A 21,753-nucleotide genomic window follows, 5' to 3' on the forward strand; every position below is an offset into this window, starting at 1 on the left:
TCAAAGTTTCACCAAGGGACGAACAATTTGGTTTGGTAACCGTGAATTATAGTGGATATAGGTTAGTAATATGTTTTTTTTCTATCCAATACCTCATTTTTGTCATACAAACATAATGTAAGTACTAAATAAACATATTCGACGAAAAGGGGTCTATATTTGGGGATTAAGTTATTATGAGGGAGTAAATTTGATCTGTAAATTACATCCTGATCAGAGAGACAAGGAACCACATGTTCACAGCATGATAAATGTAACATCTGGTAGCCATCATTGACGATTGTCAGGCTCTAATTACAGTGACGCTGGACGTGATTAAATAAAAACACGTATACTAGTATTCAATTGACACAATTAAAAAGTATTTAACAAACAAGAATTTTTACAGTAAACTATTCAGTATAAAATCCTTGTAACTAAAAACCAAAACAACGAACAAAAATAAAAAATAAAAGAATCCAGTAATTTTTGTTTAAACAGGAACATTAGTCTATGGGTTCGTGAATTTGTATTACATCCAACAGCGGAAGAGTAAGTTCATTAAGAACAATTGAACACTGAATATTAAACCTATGGGAAAAAATGTAATTTCGGGGGTCCACTCTGGCATTCCGAAATATTGTAACTAGGATAAGATTAAAAAATATATTAAAGATTTTCAACGTATAGGAATGACAAAAACACCTGGTGAAGTAAAAGCAAAGAAACTTAAAACGCATGGCACAACTTTAACGATTTTTATTTTTAGAAAGATAACATGGAAAGTAAATGTATGTACATCTTCGCCGGTTACCATGGTATTTCTGGAGCTTCTATTAAACATTTTACATATCCCTATACTATGCGAGTCCCGTCCATTTTCTAACCAGGGCAAATTGAGATTTTTCGATACATCAGCAATATAAATAATTCTATAGTGTAAGCAATAAGTGATCTATAATCAATGGGGGTGAAAATAGTACAATCAGGAACCGAAAAGTTAATCTAAAGATGTTAATTAAGACCGTAATCCATCGCAATCATCCTGCCCTCCCCCATCATGCCGTCTTCGCCTTCACGTGCGTCGTCTGCGTTCGCCAAAGATGGTTGTAATCTTATCGCTTCGGTTGAACAAACGAACCACATGGGGGATTCCGATAGTCAATAACACACCCTCCGATAGGCCGATTTGGCACATTCCGTCAGAATCTCTTTCTCAAATTAGTTGGCAGCAACCTTGACTGTTTACTTCAGCATAGCATCTTTCGACTCGAGTGGGGCGCGAGGTCTAGAAAAGCAGAAGTCAGTCAGTTAGTCTCAGCTCTCGTCTGCAGGAAAGCCATTCCCTTCGCTTCTATATTCCTTTTGTTTTGTGTTTAGTTCAACTACAACTAACAAATCACCATGGATGCTATCAAGAAGAAGATGGTTGCCATGAAAATGGAAAAGGAAAATGCTCTGGACAGAGCCGAGCAGTTGGAACAAAAGCTGAGGGAAACAGAGGAAGCGAAGGCAAAGGTAAACATGATTTTGTATCCTAAACCTGATTTACAGACGACGCGAACGGTTCGAGTATTCAATTTGCTTGCTTTAAAATGTGGTTTAAATGTATTTTTCCTGCTATTTGTGTCCTTGGTTGGATTTAACCATCAATGGACTGCATTCTGTATAGCTAATATTCGAACAATCTAGAATCGTTTTAACGTGACAAAATAGAAACCAAGTGGTTTATGTGACTTATGTCAAAGATGGAATGTCCGCATAGTTCATACCACCCTTCCTTAAAGAGCGAAGATTGTGATCACTTAAGTTATGGAATTTAAAAGTCCTGTAAAATGGAGCTATATAGATCGGTTACATTCCATTTTGATGACAAAACCGAAGAAATTGCTGATTTTCACTTTCGTGGAATCTTGCAACTTTGAATGTGGTGCCGCCATCTTGAAATCTGAAACTAGTATGATGTAAAAATAGTAACTAGTAGGATGCAATGATATGCACCAAGACCGAATTACAAACATATAAGGATTTACTTTATTTCTAAAAAGTGAATTTCCAAGTTTTCATGTTGCATGAGCTTGTCTGTTATACGTTGTATGAGCTCTTCAATATGTAGCATTTGACTTGTGCAAGCTTTTTCTTACTATACTCAGTTTTTATTTTTTTGGTCTGCTGTCTAACTGAAATTCTTGTCTTTTTTATTACTTACAATTAGTCTCTTCGAAATATTAAAAGGTTTACTTGGGTCTGTCAATAATAATATAGCTCCAGTTAGTCATGATCCAAACTGTGATACATTTTACGTTTTACAATCTTAACACAAATGTTTGTGTTTTATTTTGCTGTATATTTACGACCAGCCTTTGTTTTGTAGATTGAGGATGACTACAATTCCCTGGTTAAAAAGAACATTCAAACAGAGAACGATTACGATAACTGCAACACACAGTTACAAGATGTTCAAGCAAAATACGAAAAGGCAGAAAAACAGATTCAAGAGGTAGGATAAAGACCGTGTGATATTGCATTTTGTTGTCCTCTTTTCTTCTTTGACACGAGTTTTGATATTTTGTAAGCGGAAAGGGAGAAAGAGTCGTATGATTTCATTTGTTCTATAAATTCTGAAATGACACTCTTGTAAGTTTCAAAAACGTAAAGGGAGGGGTGGGTGTACGCCCTCGGGCAGTATCAGAAACTCGTGTTATATATGGCTTTTTCAACACCGATAAACAAAACTGCTTTTGATAGCGCATGGCTTTTTAACAACTCTTTTAACATCTGGATTTCTTTCACATGTGTTTGATAATTAATTACTGTCTGTTTTACTATCTCCACACACGCGTGTGATGTGTATTGCTGTGGTAACAAATTACCGATTCATAATGTACTGTTACATGACGTCATCAATACCTGATATGGAAATGCAGTAAAGGAATGCAGCGCCAGTCAGAAGATTACAACGTACATAGGCTGTGCTATCAATTATGTTGCACCCCGTTTAACGTCCATTTGTTTACATTATTATTCAAATTAGATAAATTGAAAATAAATACTACTTAAGAAGTAAATAAAATATAAATCGATACAATAAATGACAATTAAGTTCTGACAAGTGCAAACTTTGCCTTTAGGATTATGTTGATGGAGAAGGAAGGACAACGGATTTAACAATGAACGATTATAATCAATCAGAGAAGGATTTAACAATGAACGATTATAATCAATCAGAGAAGGATTTAATGGATCACATGCAATTATCTCAAGATTCCGTCAGTTCCTATCAACTTTCTCAAGAGTCAGTGCATTCCAATGTATCACAGGATCTTACATCCGAACTTCTTGAGGGTGAAGTCAATGAAACCGATAAACCAAAAGTTCGGAAGAAAAAGTCCGGTCCAAAAAAAGTTAAAAAGAAGAAAAGTGAAAACACAGGAGATGAAGCGGAAGAGGATAAACCGAAGAAGAAAAAGAAAAAAGTTAAAATAACAAAGCGACCAGAACCGGAAGGGGGCAATGCACAGCCAAGTTTAATTAATCCTATGACGGAATTCGATCGTGTGATATACAGCAATGAACCTTTGTTTTCGGACTTAGACATGTCGGACAATGAAAACACAAATGACATGCCTGAACGACCGACCCGAGCGCCCCGCCCCGGGGGTGTCATGATCCCATGCCTTCAGTTAGGAATGCATTCAAATACAATGATAAAATTTGCGATTATTGGAAGCGAAATCCAAAACTTATTGCGGGTCTCATTAATTCGGGTATGGTTTCTGCATGAGTTTGTGCATGGCTTATATTTGTTGGTCTTAGAACGATTGAATAGTTGTCTCGCAGTTCAGTATTTATGTTAGTGAAAGATTTCTAAACATCGAGACATATAACTGCTACTTCATTTACTCGTGACATTATGAATAAATTTGGTCTTCTTGTATTCAATCGAAACCATTTTGTTCAAATTACCGAACATGTTTTAAATGTCAAATGAGCAATCAGATTTAATTTTAGACTGTTAGGATCCCGTGGTTATGATGAGAAATAATGCGTCTACACGCATTTTGTATAAACAACATTACACGTCTATGTAATTATCCTATGTCAGTACCTATCCTAACTTTTTGATAGGTCTCTATCAACACTAACAAAAAATGAACTTTCGCTACACTATTGAATTTTAAAATGGCAAAATATTAAACACTAAAAATAGACATCAAATCAATTAATTAGTTTGAAATTTCTGACGTCTGATTTAACTCCGCAGTAGTGATAATTAGAACGAAATCCTTTACTCAAAGGAATTTACATACAATATTGCTGTAAGTTGGTTAATGCTTTCATGTAGGAATTCCCATTATTCTTTATTAATGTTTATCAAATCTATCCTAAATATTTTACCCCTTTCACCTGAATTGACCTTCAAATATTTGAGATGCTGTACATTTAAAGACCATTCCCACATTTTGTTTATGAACATGCCTTTTGTCTTAAATCGAAAGTAAAAGTAGGCTGTTATTGCCTTATAAGGAAATTAAATAATCTGTCGTAAGGGGATAAGCATTAGAATAAACAGCACAGGTGTCTCATTCCTTTAGGTCATGTCACATTAGTGCGACATTTGTATGTGTATTGCGTTTGCGTAAGAATACATGTTTTAATACAAACAAAGCAATTTCATTTGTAATATCCGGCAATTGACATTGTCATCATAGTTTCTTAATTTATATTCGAGTACTGTAAATAACATTTGTTAGTACGTGCATCGACTTCAACATTGTGGTCTACGTTGTGACGAAGTGTTAAAAATTATAACATTGTGATACGGCTTCGGTGTAAGGACTGGGGTTATTTGACATAAAACAAAGTTTACAAATTTAAAAATGTCGAGCAAAGCAGCAGGCGGAGGGGCTCTAAATGCCCTTAAAGAGAAAATGCAGCATTTAAGGGACGAAAATGAAAAGTTAAAAGATGATTTAGAAGAAAAATCAGCTCAACTGGAATATGCACAACGGACCATCGATACTGTAGGTGTTGCCTTCATTTCCGCTTTTCGTTTACTAAATTATATTTTGTTCTGTTTCATTTATGATGAAGGGATTTATTTAAGGAAATGTTCTGTGCATGTAGAAATGTTTTATGTCGGATTTAGTGATGTTTTATTGGTAAAATACAGGTTATTAGTCATGACCGGACAGGCACCGGCTTCTGACTGAAAGGTGGTATGGCGGACTGGGAAAGGGAGATAATTCTAATCTAGCTTAGTCATATATTTCTTAAATACACATTTTAAACATTTTGATAATAATGTAATGATTCTTGCTCGTTTGATGCTTTGGATTTTTAATTTAATTTGAATTAATTTTGTCCTATTTGATATAAAGCATGGTTCTTCCTTGTCAATTAGGGAGCAGCACATCCTTAACAGCTAAGCACTTACTTGTATCTGACCTTAAATACTCAACACCTCTTTGGTAATTTGAATATGCATTTTAAAGTTCCTTAAGAACTGAAGATACTGTACAAGATATCTGTTGTTGTAATTCAGCACTACAATTGGTACATACATGTACATGTAATTATGCTTGCATTACACTACTTCTGTCACAGTCATTCAGATTATATCTTAGTCCAATTCAAGGAGGCCCTCCTGATCATGAGTTTTAGTTAATTAAATCACTGTTAGCCCCCTCTTAAACCAGTGAGCAGCCCCCTCCCAAAATTTCTGGATTGGCCACTGAATACAAATATTTATTTAGCTCTAACACGGTTACAATAAGTAGTTTTGGACATGTGTTGTATATAATGTATAGCAGCTTACTGAATTGAAGTTATAAAGGGTTATGAAAATACAATTTATATATCAATTGATAAGACTTTTTTTCATGCAATCTGATATGAAACTGGAAGACAACCTCAGTAATTTATGATTTTTACTGTTAAACATTATACTTAGTTTTTTTACAATATTAAACTTATCATAGTTTTTATATAAACAAGAAATTTTCAGGTTTAGTTCATCTCTTAGTGTGTTGCATAGATCACACTCAAATGAGAAATGTTCTTCGTCTTCAATGTTAATACAGGGCATATTCTATTGTTCTTTTGGAATATTGAGGTGTCTTCTTCTCTCAATCATAAGAATATGCTAAATTTTTCTGCTACAGCTATGATTTTAAATCATGCCATTGAAGTTCATTTTGAATTTCAGACACTAGTATTGAACCATCACTCCTGCTTAATACCATATTAACAGGCATAACTTCACCTAGCAGATTTAAAGAGAGTTTTCTTTGTTACTGTAATTTAATAATAAATGAAGGATTTTTAGTGTGATATTTACATGTACATGTAGTAGTGTGTAGTCTTCAATAGGTAGAATGTAAAAATTATGAAGATATGCAGGGCTATCAATAAGTGTTGACGACCAGCGATTTTGCCATCTACTTTGACACAGGCGCCGGCAATTTTGTTGCTAAAAAATTAAATTTAAAAAAAAAATGTTTGGTCTTTTCATGTTTTATACATAAGAAAATTTCGTCAGAAGTCTTTGATCATGGTGTTTATTTAAATGCAGATTATTTTCCTTGATAACTTCATATTTTGTCGTGATTGGCAGTACAAATAAACAAACTTCATTCGTGGTTAATACGGCGCTTTTGTAATGGATGTGATCCCTTTTTTTTCAAACACAGTACTGATTCCGTATCGCAGATTTCTTATGTGGGAAGTTTTAAAATCAATTCAGCACTCAGTTTGGGCCTGAAGGCCCTCAATGGTGCCACCTACTTTAAAATTTATTGAGAACCCTGGATATGACAGAAAAGTTCAAGCATATTCAAAATTTGATACAATGTCGACATTTCATGAGAAGTAACAAGTTGATATTTTGGTATGTGTACATATACATGCATTTGATTTTGGAGCATAGCCAACAATACATGTAGTTGTTTTACCCTTATATTTAAACACTGTTTAAAGGAACTTTATAGAATATGAAGAAAAATCATTATCCATGTTTGTAATGTATTATTGTATATGCATAACTATATTTGCAAGGTCTTAAAAAAACACTTTATGAAGACAAAATGTAAGGAGACCTATTTGTGGCCTCTTAGTTTAATAGCACCTGTAGCCTAACTTGGTATCTTTCTAAGGAATTGATAAATTTATTTACCTAGTGATATGATCATATAATGTCAAAGCTATTCAAACTTTCACTGTATTTAAACATCAGTATCTTATCTGAACCTGATATCTCAGAACATTTAACTTTCATTGTTTTAGAATGGCTCAGAGATTTAAAATGGGTTTTCATATCTTAAATTTTACAACAGAAAATTTACATTTTTAAACTAATGATTTGTCACATTGACAATATACATTGTATATGCTGTCACAAAACTGAAGATACATGTAGCAGAGATAGCTAGAAAATTTCATGTCAAATATTAAGGAAACCATTGCTCCTTAAAGGGTTTACATGTACCTTTTAAACATTCAACTTAATGCATTTAAACAGGTTGAACTGAAGAAGCTCAATTTAATTTTAAACCATTTTTTGGGTAAGATGTCCAAGTTAAATCTTAATTGTAGTCAAGATTATTACTTTAGTTTTGTATTTTCCCCTTACATCTGCTGCTTTAGACTACACTCAATACTTTGTTTAAAAGTTGAAACCACAGACATTTGTAAAATGCATGAGTGACTTAGAAATACATTGTAATACAAACCATCACTTCCTGTCAATTATTTTATCACCTGATCACACCCTCTACCCACTCCTGTCAGTATTAATATACTTTGTAACTTACGATATAGTGGCCCAAATGTTTGTCACAATGTTATGAGCTTTGAGTTAATTCATTTTATTTTGGAAGCACATATATGTAAGAATTTTGTGAACATTCCATACATTCTTTTACCTACTTAAGACATCCACCTAGCTATTCACTGGTGCATGACTTTTTGTCTAATCTTGTCTGAGAGAAATACATTGTTTTTCTTAAAGCTTTTATAATCTATTTAAGTTTTGTTCAGTATCTTCACTTTTGGATTCTTTGAAATAAGAAATTGTAAAAATTCCCTTGGCCACTCCATAGCACTCTTTTGAAGAATTTGTTTACTACATATGGGTTTATGATTCAACAATTAAATGTGAAATGCAGTGATCAAAGAGTACTTTTAGACCTAAGTAATTTTCAACTGTAAGGTGTTTCAAAAATAATTAATCACTCTCTGAATGTGTTATTTGTACTTATCTTGCTAATCTGAATGAGTTATAAAAATGTATATTTAAAAAATCTTCTCTTAAACCAGTTACATTTGAATATGAAAAAGAAAAATTCAGTAGATTTAAGCTGGTCCACTTTACATAGTATCACTTACAAATATGAAAAACTTTTAAAGAATATAATATAACTTTAAACAAATTTAGTGGTGTAAAGTTTCATCTTGAGCTACCAACATATATTCTGTGTTATTTGATTTATAAAAACAAACTTTCTGAATTAGAGGGGAAAATATCCACATTGCACTTTAGGGAATGAGTCATACTGTACTTGAATGAGGGCGTTTTCACTGTTAGCTGCTGATAAAGTTTTAAATCAACTAACCATTGTATGACTTTTCAAATATTGAATGCTGTATTGATACAAACAATGATGTGAGCTTAAATCTGCTGAGTAAGCAGAAAAATGAAGGGCTGTAAAGCTGAGTAACTAGCATGGTTGGTACATGAAACCTTTCATGCAGGATACCCTCTTGGGTACTGTAACCAAGGTGTATGTGATTATGATTAGGGGAGATAATAATCTGACAGCATAGAACTACATCTGTAGATAATGATTTAGGGATAAGGATCAGATAGATCAGAGAAGTTGGCATTGTAATGGTTAACAAGTTTAAATAGTCTGATTGTATTGATATGTCCAAATATATATTGATATATTGATATATTCTTGTATCAGTATGTTTGTGGGCGTCTTTTATATCAATGATTTTATACTTACAGTTAATTTTATACACATGTTAATGTTGATAAAAAATGTTAGCAAGTCAAAGTAGTCACTTAACACAACTTCATGTACAAGTCACAATTAAAATATTTTATGTCTCTGTACAAGAAAAATGTAAATATATGTCATCAAGTAGTGACATTTTAAGTTAACATTTATATTGATACAGAGAAGAGATATGAATACATCATTCTATTGAAGCCATAAGTGAAGAATTAGCCATTAGTATTGTGATCCTATTCCTAAATACTGTCTCCAACTTATTGTGCACATATACAGGTTTCACTTACAAAATGTATATATTGGTGTTATTTTTTTGATAGGTAAAACTTCTATTCAATTAATACTAAATTTTGTATACTTGGTAACTTTTAGCATGAACAAGAAATCCAGAGTTTAACTAGAAAAATCAGTCTGTTAGAGGAAGATATTATGAAGGCCGAGGAAAGATTCACAACAGCATCAGGGAAATTAGAAGAAGCATCCAAAGCTGCAGATGAGAGTGAAAGGTAAATAGCATCACAAATATTGCTTCAATATTGTTTACTTAAGGAAAATATTTTGAGTCCTTTTTATTTCTGAAGATGCTATTAGACTAATGTTTGTTTGAAGTGAGGGCATTTACTCAAACTATTGATTTCTCAGGGGAGGGGGCACATTTACACCAAAGATTGCTTTCTCAGAAATAAAGATAAAGGGGGGGGTACATTTACACAGGCAAATATTTTTCACCTGAAATTTATGTTAATCGAACTTCACATGAAATTCATGTGAAATTCACATGAAATTAACATGATTTTCATGTGAAATTCACTAACATGAATTTCATGTGAACATTTTGTGTGAATTTCACGTGAAGGCTCCATTCACCCAAATTTCACATGAACTCTGTCAATTAGTTTATTTGCTCAATTCCGGTGAAATTCGTGTGAAAATCATGTGAAATAATTTTGCCTGTGTACACCAAAGATTGATTTCTCAGAAATGAAAGGATGGGGCATTTATACCAAGGATTGATTTATCAGAAATAATGGGATGGGACATTTACACAAAGGATTTAGGTTTAAGAGATACACCAAGAGATAAGGGGAGTCAAAATAGAAACAACAGCTTTTTTAATTACCCCTTGATCTTGTGACAGTGATAAAAGTACAGTATATGTAAATTTTACTTTGTACAAGATTTTTGCATGCCATTGTAACCTCATGTATATGCACATGGTATACATTCATGATTGTAGACATGTACATTTACTTTTTCAGTTTCTTCATCACCATTTTAAAGTTCCTTGTTTGTGCATGGGGGGCTATACATGTATAACATTAGTCGTGATATCACATAACAGGAACATGTAAGGACTAAGTACCTTATAAAGTATCAACTTGACTAGGATGTATGTATTATATGGCTACATTCTATTCTATATACAGTATAGTACATGTTTCTGTTTACAGTGAATAACTTTTCTGAGCTCTGGTTTATCACATGTACATGTATCTCAGTAATATGCATACAGGAGTGCAAAGTTAAGTTTACTCTATAAATTCATTACCTGAATTTTCTCTTGTAGACAACAATACCCAATTGTTCAGAAAAGTTACAATCTGTTATTTAAGAAAAATTTGGAGCAGTGAGCGTTCATTCATCAATCCAAGCATTTAAACCTCAAAATAACTTGTGGTTTCGTGCATACTGTACAAATATTTGAAATTGCATGATTAAAACATTGAGTCATGCACTAAATACATTGTAAAAAATTTGAACTTTAATCACAACTATCCTGAAGTAAAATAAAGTCGTCAATGAATTTTACGCACATTGCCCTCAACATTACGTGGGTTATTGATGAATGAACACAAACACACACCCAGAGGGAAACATGTGTCATACTTATATTCTTGTACAAATATGGTCATCGAAACTTATTTGTATGCAAAAAATTCACAATAATTTGTTATGAATGTTTATTGTACATGAACATACAGTACTTAATTATTCCAAATTCTTCTTAATGTTAATGAAGATTGTAAAATAGATATGAACAAGGCAATCCTCCATTGATGTGTATACTGAAAACTTCAAAAACACAAATTCAAGAGTTCACAAACTTGTGTTTCTTTCTTAATCCATGAAAATTAGTATCCACAAATTAAAGTTCTTTCACAGTATTGCTTTCTTTATGTTTTTTTTTCTAACATTTACTTTGACATGGCCTCCACAGTTGTTTTTCAAGATATCTTCACCAAAATTGGACCATTGATATACCTCATTGTGGACTTCTATTTTGTTCTTTTAATATCTTGATTTTAATCAGACATGTGCAAGTACATTGCCTTTTCATGGTTTATGCATCAAAGTACTGTCTAGTATACGTTATGTGATCATCCGATGGTTTTAGTTATACTGAGCATTTCTTTCATCTTTTAATAAACTTGTACAAGTACTATAGCTTTTTATAACAGGAAACATTTTCACTATTAGCTTATAAAAAGCCTTGCATTTATATTATGCGTCTTCCCTATACATTTGTATACATGAAGGTAATCATTATGTAGAAGAGATGTTTAAATGCTTCCTGTTTGTACTGTCACATCAACTTATTAACTTTAGTACATGAATTCCCAAATAGTATTAAGATTTTTATAGTCATTTTCAGAAAATGTTCCTTTGTTTTAAATTTCCAAATCGTGGTTATTGATAGTAGTCGGTATTAAGCATGTGCCAATATAAACACTGCCTCTAATGCCATACTGTATTTTTTTATTTATCACCATATTCTGCATGAACACTAACCCAATGCTAAAGTACTGTTATATTGCTTCATAAATTTCTTAAATTTCACCATTTTTTGAAAAAAGTGGTAATTATCAATGAACAATTTTGTTTATCATTTTCTGGATGAATTTTTCTATATAATTTTTCTGTTTTTTTACTCTTAATAAATTGAGTTGTTTCCCTTTAGTAATTCCAAGTTTCCTCCAAGCTTCCTACTAACACAAGTCTACTCAATAGCAGTTCACATCTTTTTTTGTCAACTCTTTATTTGTTTAGTTCTTTTATTTTGTTATAAATTACTTTGCATGGCATTAGAGGCAGAAGACAATTGGAATTTCGAACCAGTGCTGACGAGGAAAATATGGACAGATTGGAAAGGGCATTGCATGATTTTAAACTGACTGCAGAAGAAAATGAAAAGAAATACAATGAGGTAAACAATAATAGCATGCACGGTACTTTGTTTCTTTCCACAGAGGTCGACGAGCCTTAGAGAACAAAACTTTCCTTGATGATGGACGAATTGAACAGCTTGAGTCTGCTTTAAAACAAACAGAACTAATTGCAAATGAAGCGGAACGCAAATATGATGAGGTAAAATCAGTGGTTTTAGCTTCTTGTATTTGCTGCGGGTAAGCTCTAATTTGTCATGGACTGGTTTTGTTGCAGGCCTTAATCTTCAGTTTCTGTCTTTTACAGATTTGATGAACTAAATTTAATTTATTCATGGAGGGATATGATTCTTCCTGAAGTGATATAAGAATTAACCATTTTTTTTTCTTTTAGAGATACAATTATACACAAAACACAAATGTTTTAATCCTCTCCATCTTAACAGAGGTCGTAAAGTGTTAGAAAGTCGTAGTCTGGCAGATGATGAGCGAATAGATGCTCTGGAAGAACAGTTGAAAGAAGCAAAATATATCGCTGAGGATGCAGATAGAAAATATGATGAGGTGACTGCCACGAAAATCTTACTGGCATGCTTTATATCTATTGCAAGAGAGAATGTTAATGCCCTTCTTAGTCTAGCTTAATATTAATGTTATACTGTATTCTGCACTCAGAAACAGGAAGGTCCTGGAAAACCTTAACAGTGGTAATGACGAGAGAATTGACCAACTTGAGAAACAATTGACTGAAGCTAAGTGGATAGCTGAGGAGGCAGATAAAAAATATGAAGAGGTGAATTGCATGTCCGGGTGACCCATCAATAGTGTTAGCAGTTTTTGTTCTCATTTTTTTTTTCAAAATGTTTTTGTAAATTTTTGTAAATCAAAATAATTTTTACTATAGGGTGAATACTTTACTCTTTTTGACTTCTGACAATTTTGAGAACAAAATAACATGTTCTTGCTTTCTTACACTAAAGCAAACTATATGCAGCCAAAATGTTACTACATTGTATCTACAAAGTATTTCACTGTTTGTGGAGGAAAAGGGTTAAAATATAGAAAATTCAAGGAGTTCTTTATAAAGGATTACAAAATGTAAGTTAAGCCATGTTTTTGGCTACTAAGCTTACACTATAATTTGACTGAAGATGTACAATTGTATCTTCATTAGGGAAAAAGAAAATATTTATAAATTAATAGCAGAAAGCAAGACCATCATTGACTGTGTTTGATTTTTCAATTCCTGCATTCTGCCCGAAGTTCTCTTGTGGAGTTTATTTTCTGGTTTTCTTAGCGTTGAGTTCAAACTTTTGTTTATGATTTGATTATTTTCTTAACATGCATTTTCGTTTTTCGTTATGTATCATGTGATACTAATCTACTTCTGTCTTCAGGATACATTATTAATCATGTCTTTCATATTTTTGTAAAAAATGAGTTAATTTATTTCACATTATAAATTCTGAAAAAAAAAGTGTTAGGCTTTTTCTTTTTACAACTTTTAAAATAACTTTATAAACCTTTGTTTTTTTAGTAATGCTGGTATATGCATTCTTTTCTCTCATTCTTAATCAAGTACTTGAGTTGTGCACTTATCTCCCTTTGCCAAGAGAGAATTTTGAGTTATTCCCCTTTGAGTCCAGAATTCAGTTTCCATTTCAGATGAGCATCCACCCAGAAAGCATGTGAGAGATAATACGGCACGAGTATTAACATTTCTGTTCTCTATATACTGTTTGCTGCTACTGCTGTTTTCCTTTTTTACTTCTATCAAATTCATAATTGATTTAATTTCATAAATATTGTTTTTAATTTTAAATTAAGTCACAAGAAACAAAATAAGTTTAGATGTGATAAGATCCTTTGATATCTAACAGCAGTAAAGCAAAGAGAACATTTAATCAAGAATCATTAATCTGTTGATTGAAAGGATAATGATTTTTTATTACTGTTCTGAATTTAAAATTTATGAAATTTCAATATCTCAATTCATGTTGAAATTCTGATATTTGAGGAAAGGGGTTTTTGCCTTTTTGTTTTGTTTTGTCTTTGTTGGCAATTTTCAGAAGATATTGAAGTTTTATTTGTAGTGTTATTGTTCAATAAGTAATTGTCACAGCATCTATACAGAAAAGAAATACATGTATGAATAAATAGTTTTGTTTTTAACATATATTATTTGTATATTGTTTGTACCAAAAAAGATGTAGAAAAAGAACTGGAAAGGAAACTGAAGAAGGCCTGTGGCCATTACATTTTTTCAACAATTAAATACATGCCAGAATGGATATGCTGTGAAAATTATTTCCATACAAAATGATAAGAGCATGAATTCAGAGTTTCAAAGTTGTTTTACTTTCCGTAGTTTTCTATATTCATTTCAATATTAAATGAGTTCATGAAAATTGAAATTTTATCCTAACTATAATTGAGTAAATTAAGACAATGTTAAAGATAAGGAAAGTTAAAGACATGAATGTGTGTGATAGCAAGCATGATGTTTTGATGTGGTTTGTTTTGGAAATCTGAATAGAACAGTGATACTGTTTTCTCTTTCAGCTGGCTGTTACTTAAATGGATTATTTCTGTTTGCATTTCAATATGATACAATTTGATTAGAGTTTATATACATTTGTATTGTGGAAGAAAAGTATTACCAATACTAGACAAATACAATATTTTGGGAAAATGTTGACAAGTATCCCAGTTTTCTGATGATGAAACAAGAGAGTCATTACCCAACACAAAATTCACAAAAACAAAGTTGATCAAATTTGAAATAATCCACTCTATGTTATTTGAATTATTTAGACTTCCAAAACTATTGTAATGTTAGGTGTAAAGTCATTGAGAATAATGGCATGACCATTTTACCCTAAATGGCATGAATATCAGTAGATTCTTTGGCTTTTGTTATTTTACTAAAAGCATGCAATTATCAAAATTCTAAATTAATGATAAAAAAAAACTTAAGGTATTCTCTCGTACAACAGGCTGCCCGTAAACTTGCTATCACAGAAGTTGACCTCGAGCGTGCAGAGGCACGATTGGAAGCCGCTGAAGCGTGAGTACTTGGAATGCTTTGGAATGTGTGTGTGTTACCTTATATACAATTAACATTTTCTAGGCTGCTCGCAAGTTGATAGTAGCTGAAACTGAATTAGAGCGTACGGAAGAAAAATATGATCATATGCGAAGGTTGGTGATAGGTATTATATTACACAGCTCTCTTAAGACACTCAAGCTTAAATTTCACATGCTAATTCTACACTTCTTCCAGGGTTTGGTCATACTTGCTTTTTATGCTTCAGGTTTTAAATATCAAGTAAATATTTCACTGTATAAAAATGTATCCAAGATGTCCATTACTTAGTTGGGTTACAATATTAAAAAGGTTTCTTTAGAAACATGATTGCTACAACTTGAAAAAAATGTTGATCGTCAGAAGCTATTGAAGTCAACACTTGAAGCTCTATAGATGTATTAAAGAGGTAACATGAAGGATCATTTAGATATTATTAGTGAATGATACTAATGCATGAGGAATGATTTAATGTGAAAATATCTGCAGGGTTAACATTTCTTGAAGATAATTCCTAATGGAAATTCTGATAGCTATGGTTATATCAAAGAAGATAATTCCTAATGGAAATTCTGATAGCTATGGTTATATTAATGAAGATAATTCCTAATGGAAATTCTGATAGCTATTGTTATATCAAATCAAAAGAACCAGTGATTGTCTCATTGTGTTTTACATTGAATAAAGCTAACACTTACATGAAAAAAAAACAACTTACAACATAACTACACAATGAAGTTTGCATGTTGTGTTCGCATGGTTTCACCACATTGACATTTTGGTAGATTTTTAAAGGCAATCCAGACCATTCAGCTGAATGTATGTATGAAATTTCAGAAGAATTTATGATAATAAATGCTTCAGATTTTGACACAGTAAGGGGCCAAAATGTCAAATGCATGTGGTTATGCCTGCATGTTGTGTTTTTATCCCCTGCCTGTTGTGAATTTTTCAGACAAGTTAAAACACTTGAAGAAGAACTCCATCTAGCTACTAACAACCTTAGAGGCTTAGAAATAAGTGAAGAAAAGGTAAGCATGCTCAGTGTTGTAATGTGACTTTAATACTCTTATTCTATTAGCTTATTAGAATGACTCAGGTCCAAACTGTCATGGAATCTTATCTTTATTTTAGATGTACCTGATTTCTAAATAAGCCAGTAGATAGTAATTAATGAACTTAGCTTTTTGTCAGTTTATTGTTAGTATATTTTTAGGACATTAAAGCTAAGTTCAGTCAATGTGTTTTGTTGCATTTAACATTTTTTGGAATCCAGAAAGTGTTAAAGCTGTGTTTGGCTGTTGGAGGAAAGTTGTGTGAGACCTGAATGTAACATGTATGCATAGTTATACATCATCTGTGCTTAAAAGTGCATGGATTCGATTAACAAAAACTTCATAATTCTAAAAGTTAAATATGAAATGTTTCTTTTGATTTTTCAAAACACAATTTTTCTTTAACAGCAAGACCTGGCCATATTATCCAATTTTCAGCATAAGGATTGGGTTTGCTGGTTTTATTTTGTGGCATGCACAGTTCTGCATGGAAGTTTTATTTGGTTCAAATCTAAATATAGATTTTAATGGCTGTGGGCCAGTTTGATTTGTTTGGCTAACGCTAAAAACATGCCTGGTAAACCCTTTCTTATTTTCCAGCAAAGTTATTGATCTTGAAGAGCAGCTAACAGTAGTTGGGGCTAATATCAAAACCCTTCAGGTCCAAAATGACCAGGTAAGAAATGTATTGGCTGGGTCCCGCTGTTAAAACATCATTTGTTTCTCGTTTTTCAGGAAAGTTCTTGAGCTTGAAGAAGAACTCAAGGTTGTTGGCAACAATATGAAATCTCTAGAGATTTCTGAGAATGAGGTATAACCAACACCACTCATGATGGTGCATGGTGTTCGCTGCTTGCGGCGCATGATCCAGTGATTTAAGTTTTCTGCAGATCTGAGAAGTCTCCTGTGTCTCACCTTTTAGGATATTTAGTTTAAAGTATTGAATATATATTCTCTGTTAAATCCTGTTGAGAAAAATTAATTTGATGTTGACTTTAATCATTGTTCTTTTTCTCAGCCTCCATTCCACCCTCTTAGTTCCTCCTTGTTTTCGAATTTCCAGTATTCATCATAATTTTCTTAAGAAGAACCGTTTCTTCATTGATAAGTTTATCATAAAATAACATATAGTGCTTTGGCAGCCAAAATTTAAGTGAATTCTTGAAATTATGTTTTGAGAAGAAATTGAATAGGTTCAGTGGTCTACTATATATATTTAATGTTCGAATTATGTTGACACAATGGATCAAAGCATAATTTCAGGAATTTATACATCAAAATTTAGGTGTTCTCAAGTATGACAGTAGATTTAGACATTTGGCAGCATGCTTCTTTGCGGCTTCAAGTCGATGTTGTCGGCATGCTCAAAATTCTAAAATCACCTGAATCTTTTTTGTTCACTTAATTGTCACTGAGGAAATTGAACAAATCTTAGCAATATGAATTTTTTTGTTTTGTTTTTAGATTAGATGTGCTTTAATTGATGCTAATTATTGCTTTTTCAGTAACATTGTGTCAGCATATTACTTTAATTGACATTTTCTTTATTTCCTAGGCATTTCTTGGTAGTACTGTCAGAGTGGTTCAATACAACAACCACTTTAGCAGTAAATTTATATATATTTGATATTTCTTCTAGGTGACATTTGTTTGATCAAAATTTGTACAAATTCAAGTCTATTTTCATCTAGAAATGAAATACTGTGGAAGGCTCAAAAAGACAAAAAGTCATTCAAAAATTTATGGAACAATTTTTTTGGAGCTTCAGATTTTATTTTGTGTTACTATTTAAGTTGTTATTGTTCCACATTATTTCTAGATAAACTGTAATATCTATAACTTTGTTAATGTTTTTCTTTAATTCTCCTGTCAACAGGCCTCACAAAGAGAGGATAGCTATGAAGAAACAATTAGAGATCTTACCAACAGGCTTAAAGATGTAAGTCATGTGATCTGTATGTCAACAATATCATATATTTGTTGTTTTACCAGTTAATAGTATTTTGTATACATAGATTTCAACAATTATTTACATTTATGAAAAAATGGAAAAAAAAATTCTCTTTCGTTAGGATCTATGTTGCACACAGTTAGGCTATTTTAAATGATTTACCTGATTGAGAGGACTTGTGTATTATATTGAGATATTTTCAGTGATTAATAAGGTTTACTAATCATTTCTGTTTCTATCTAGCTCAGCTCTCTTTCTTGTTACATGTGTTGCTACTTATATGTGATTGCTTCTCAAATTTACTCAGAAAAGAATACTGCTTCATTACATCAGAAAAAACAACGTCAGTTATTTGTTTGCAAATTCTTGAAAATTTGATCTTCACAAGTTAATCAAGTGTGTTAATTTTATAAGGCTGAAAATCGTGCAACAGAGGCTGAGAGAACTGTATCCAAGTTGCAAAAGGAAGTCGACCGATTGGAAGGTACAGTGCATGATGACAATCGTTTGTGTTGTTGCACCTGTTACCTCTTCCTTTTTGGTTTTCAGATAGACCATAGGTTCATCGTCATTCTTACTTAAGATGTTTCATGAAAATTAAATACAATTTATAATACTTTAATTATAAAGAAATGCTTCCTGAAATGAGCTTATTATTTTTGTTTTTAGAATTTGTTTTTTCAATTGAAACCATCTTCGATTTATACATGTTACAAGCTTGAGTAAGAATCTCTAGTTTGAACCTTTCTGTTGATAGTGATTTGTTTGCTGGACTCTTTTTGTGAGTCAGGAGTAAACAATGTGACCAAGGAATGAACTCAGCAATGCTTTCTAAAATCTTGCATTTAGGTATAATTGATTAACTTGATTACTTTTGACTCTAGATTGATGCAAAAGATTGGGATTGAAATCTTTATTAAATTCAAAATTCTGCACAGCTGCAATGATATACTAAAGCATTGGTGAATTCTGAACTGTAAGTTAATTACAGAACTAACTTTGTTAAGAACTAATTGCATGGTTGATGTGTTTAGGCTGAATATCGAGCTGAAACTAGTGAACGTACCATACAAACTCTGCAGCGAGAGGTAGAAAAACTTCAAGGTATGTTTTATGGACCTGTTGTATTATCAAAAGAATTATTTACATTTCTGTAAGCACTGATATAATGTTATTGATTTAAGGAGTAACAGAGTTACATGATGATGGTACAAGAGTCACTTGAGTTGATATGTTAAGCATGGTTGATGAGTTTCCCTATATGTGTGTGCTGTTTTGCATTTTAAACTAATGAACAACAATATGACGATATCCTTGAATGGAAACCTAACATGTAAATATCCTAGATACTTGGAGACTTCAAAGTCTAAATGCTCCTTACTGTCCTACACTTTGATTCTTGAAATTTTGGGATTAAAAAAAAGTCCTTAAGTAAATACTAAATTTCTTTAGATTGGTTCAGTCAATGTAAAGAGGAGGAGCATTTGGACAAACAGTGGATAGTCTTAGATAAATAAGTACATAGGAATTCTATAGAAAAATCAGAGTTGGTCTTAAACTAGGATGAAATAAATGTTGGTTGATATTAAAATATTGCATGTAGGCATGTTGTTACTATGCATGTGTGTGTGTTACAGAGGATTTTGAGAATGAACACCGAGCTAGAATGGAACTACAAGACGAAATGGATGCAACGTTAGCTGATTTAAACAATTTGTAGAGATGCATGCTTTTTGTTCTGATGGTCTACACAGTTGTACAGGTTTGATTAAACTTAAATTTCTCTTTCTTGCTCTGTCAAAATGTATGTTTTTATTAAGTGTAATTGCACAAAGAATTATGATAAAATAGCTCTGAAATATAACATAAAGGAGTACAGCAGGATTGTCATTGTAATATCTTTATAAGGAACCCTCTTTCAATTCAGATGGTATATTAAGAAAATAATAATTTTTTTGTTCTTTATTTTAGAACTATTTTCTTTCATGTATATCCATGAGATACAGATTATACCTGATTTTAATGTTTCTGTTTTCAGATGAATTGCTTACTGAGAAGGAGAAATATAAAGCTATCAGCGATGAATTGGATGCCACCTTCGCTGAACTGGCAGGATATTAAAAAACTGGTTTCATATTCCCCTCACCGAAGTCGTATATATCATTGCCTTCTTTACGAGGCCAGGAGGACAATAAATGCATTTTCTTTATGTCTTTGTACAGTTCTGACCATTTAATGTAAAGAAGATTGATGATATAATACAATGCTTGAAGTACATGTTCATTTTCAATTATTTATGTAAACAAAAATAAATCTGTTATTAATATATTTCGAACAAAATTTATAGGGTCAAGTCATAAATCTTTAAGGTTACTACAGAATTTTGCCACTTTTTTCGTATATTATGATATTTGCTATGTTAGTGTATAGGTAAAAATGTGGTGTGAATTGGTAATGGACCGCCAGACTTTTTTGCCAAGTGGAGGGAAGAGCTATACAAAATAACTTGCATTAAAGAAATGATTTCTCCTTCTATATCCATGTAGTAACCTTAAAGATTTTGACTTCTCAAGGGGAGGCAATCCAATGTGGTGGGTGAATTCTCAGAATCTGCAGATTGTACTTCTGTGACCAAGCTGCCCACTTTGCCAACCTGTCATCCATGTGATAACGATTGGGCAATATCCAGAACCTGCCTATTTAATCTCCACTTTTGTTTTCTCTGAAGGAGAGTCGATTGTTGTATATGTTCTGACAATTTTTTGCATGTAATTTTGTATAGAATGACCTTAATATGATTAGTAGCTGGCCGATTGTTATACAACTGGAAAAATTATTTCTCCTTAATTGTTATTAAACAAAGAGAATCTTAATTTGTATTGTACCAAATTTTTATTCTTTATTATAAATATTCTTATACACATTTTTGTCGACATTTTTAGGCAATTAGAACTAATGTTCTGGCTGATCACTATGTGGTCACTTTGGCAACTGCTTCCCTGGATATTGCCAACTTGTTTTTAACCGACAATAAACTTGTATTGCTTAACAACATCAGTAGTTTTTGTCATATATCATCACTAAAGCATCACATCATTATGTAAACTGTGCAGGAGAGACCTTGCATGGTTCAGAAAATCAAAAAATTAACCACTTTACAGTGCTAGAGATATACCTGATGTTACCACTTTACAATGCTAGAGATACACCTGATGTGGTCAAGACAAAATTACCATCTAAATATTATCATATAATTGTGAGAAAAAAGCTATTTAAAAGAGATTGCCTACAATACAAACTACCAATCTAAAGTTATCACTTAATAATCTCTTAACAAACTATAAGGGAACCAATCTAAATAGACAGTGTCCAAAAATAACGTCAGAACTAAATCGGTAACACAAAATAACAGTATTTATCCGGTTGCATGAGTAAATCGTCATACCACAACTGAAACCATGTTTTTAATAAGAAGTTTAGTCCCATAACCAAACAGTTTTAT

At 32.2% G+C, this 21,753-nt stretch overlaps 1 protein-coding gene across 15 annotated transcripts; it reads left to right on the forward strand.

Moving 5' to 3' along the window:
• The first annotated feature begins 1,226 nt into the window (after positions 1 to 1,226).
• On the forward strand, positions 1,227 to 21,305 carry LOC148623190 (tropomyosin). Of its 15 annotated transcripts, none has more exons than XM_088573802.1 (11): positions 1,227 to 1,497; positions 2,354 to 2,479; positions 3,111 to 3,746; positions 9,369 to 9,502; positions 12,084 to 12,201; positions 15,291 to 15,361; positions 16,201 to 16,276; positions 18,177 to 18,239; positions 19,286 to 19,355; positions 19,889 to 20,013; positions 20,290 to 21,305. In XM_088573802.1, the coding sequence occupies exons 1-10, from the start codon at positions 1,384 to 1,386 to the stop codon at positions 19,969 to 19,971; spliced, it is 1,491 nt and encodes a 496-aa protein (XP_088429928.1). In that variant the 5' UTR covers positions 1,227 to 1,383; the 3' UTR covers positions 19,972 to 20,013; positions 20,290 to 21,305. The 15 variants fall into 15 exon arrangements, with proteins under 15 accessions (XP_088429928.1, XP_088429921.1, XP_088429917.1 ...); XM_088573795.1 differs by lacking the exons at positions 12,084 to 12,201; positions 15,291 to 15,361 and adding exons at positions 12,836 to 12,953; positions 15,157 to 15,227; XM_088573791.1 differs by lacking the exons at positions 12,084 to 12,201; positions 15,291 to 15,361; positions 16,201 to 16,276 and adding exons at positions 12,836 to 12,953; positions 15,157 to 15,227; positions 16,901 to 16,976.
• The last annotated feature ends 448 nt before the right edge of the window (positions 21,306 to 21,753 follow it).

Source organism: Perna viridis, chromosome 3 (genome assembly GCF_037379345.1).
Source record: "Perna viridis isolate PV_CMFRI_1.1 ecotype Kerala chromosome 3, ASM3737934v1, whole genome shotgun sequence".
In the NCBI taxonomy this organism is placed as follows: domain Eukaryota; kingdom Metazoa; phylum Mollusca; class Bivalvia; order Mytilida; family Mytilidae; genus Perna; species Perna viridis.

Bases quoted from the DNA above. Each gene is read 5' to 3' on its own strand.
- LOC148623190 (XM_088573796.1), top strand. From the start codon at position 1,384: ATGGATGCTATCAAGAAGAAGATGGTTGCCATGAAAATGGAAAAGGAA. The intron at 12,202-15,290 runs GTAAACAATAAT...AACATTTTCTAG, and splicing joins ATGAAAAGAAATACAATGAG to GCTGCTCGCAAGTTGATAGT. The intron at 18,736-20,289 runs GTACAGTGCATG...TTCTGTTTTCAG, and splicing joins GGAAGTCGACCGATTGGAAG to ATGAATTGCTTACTGAGAAG.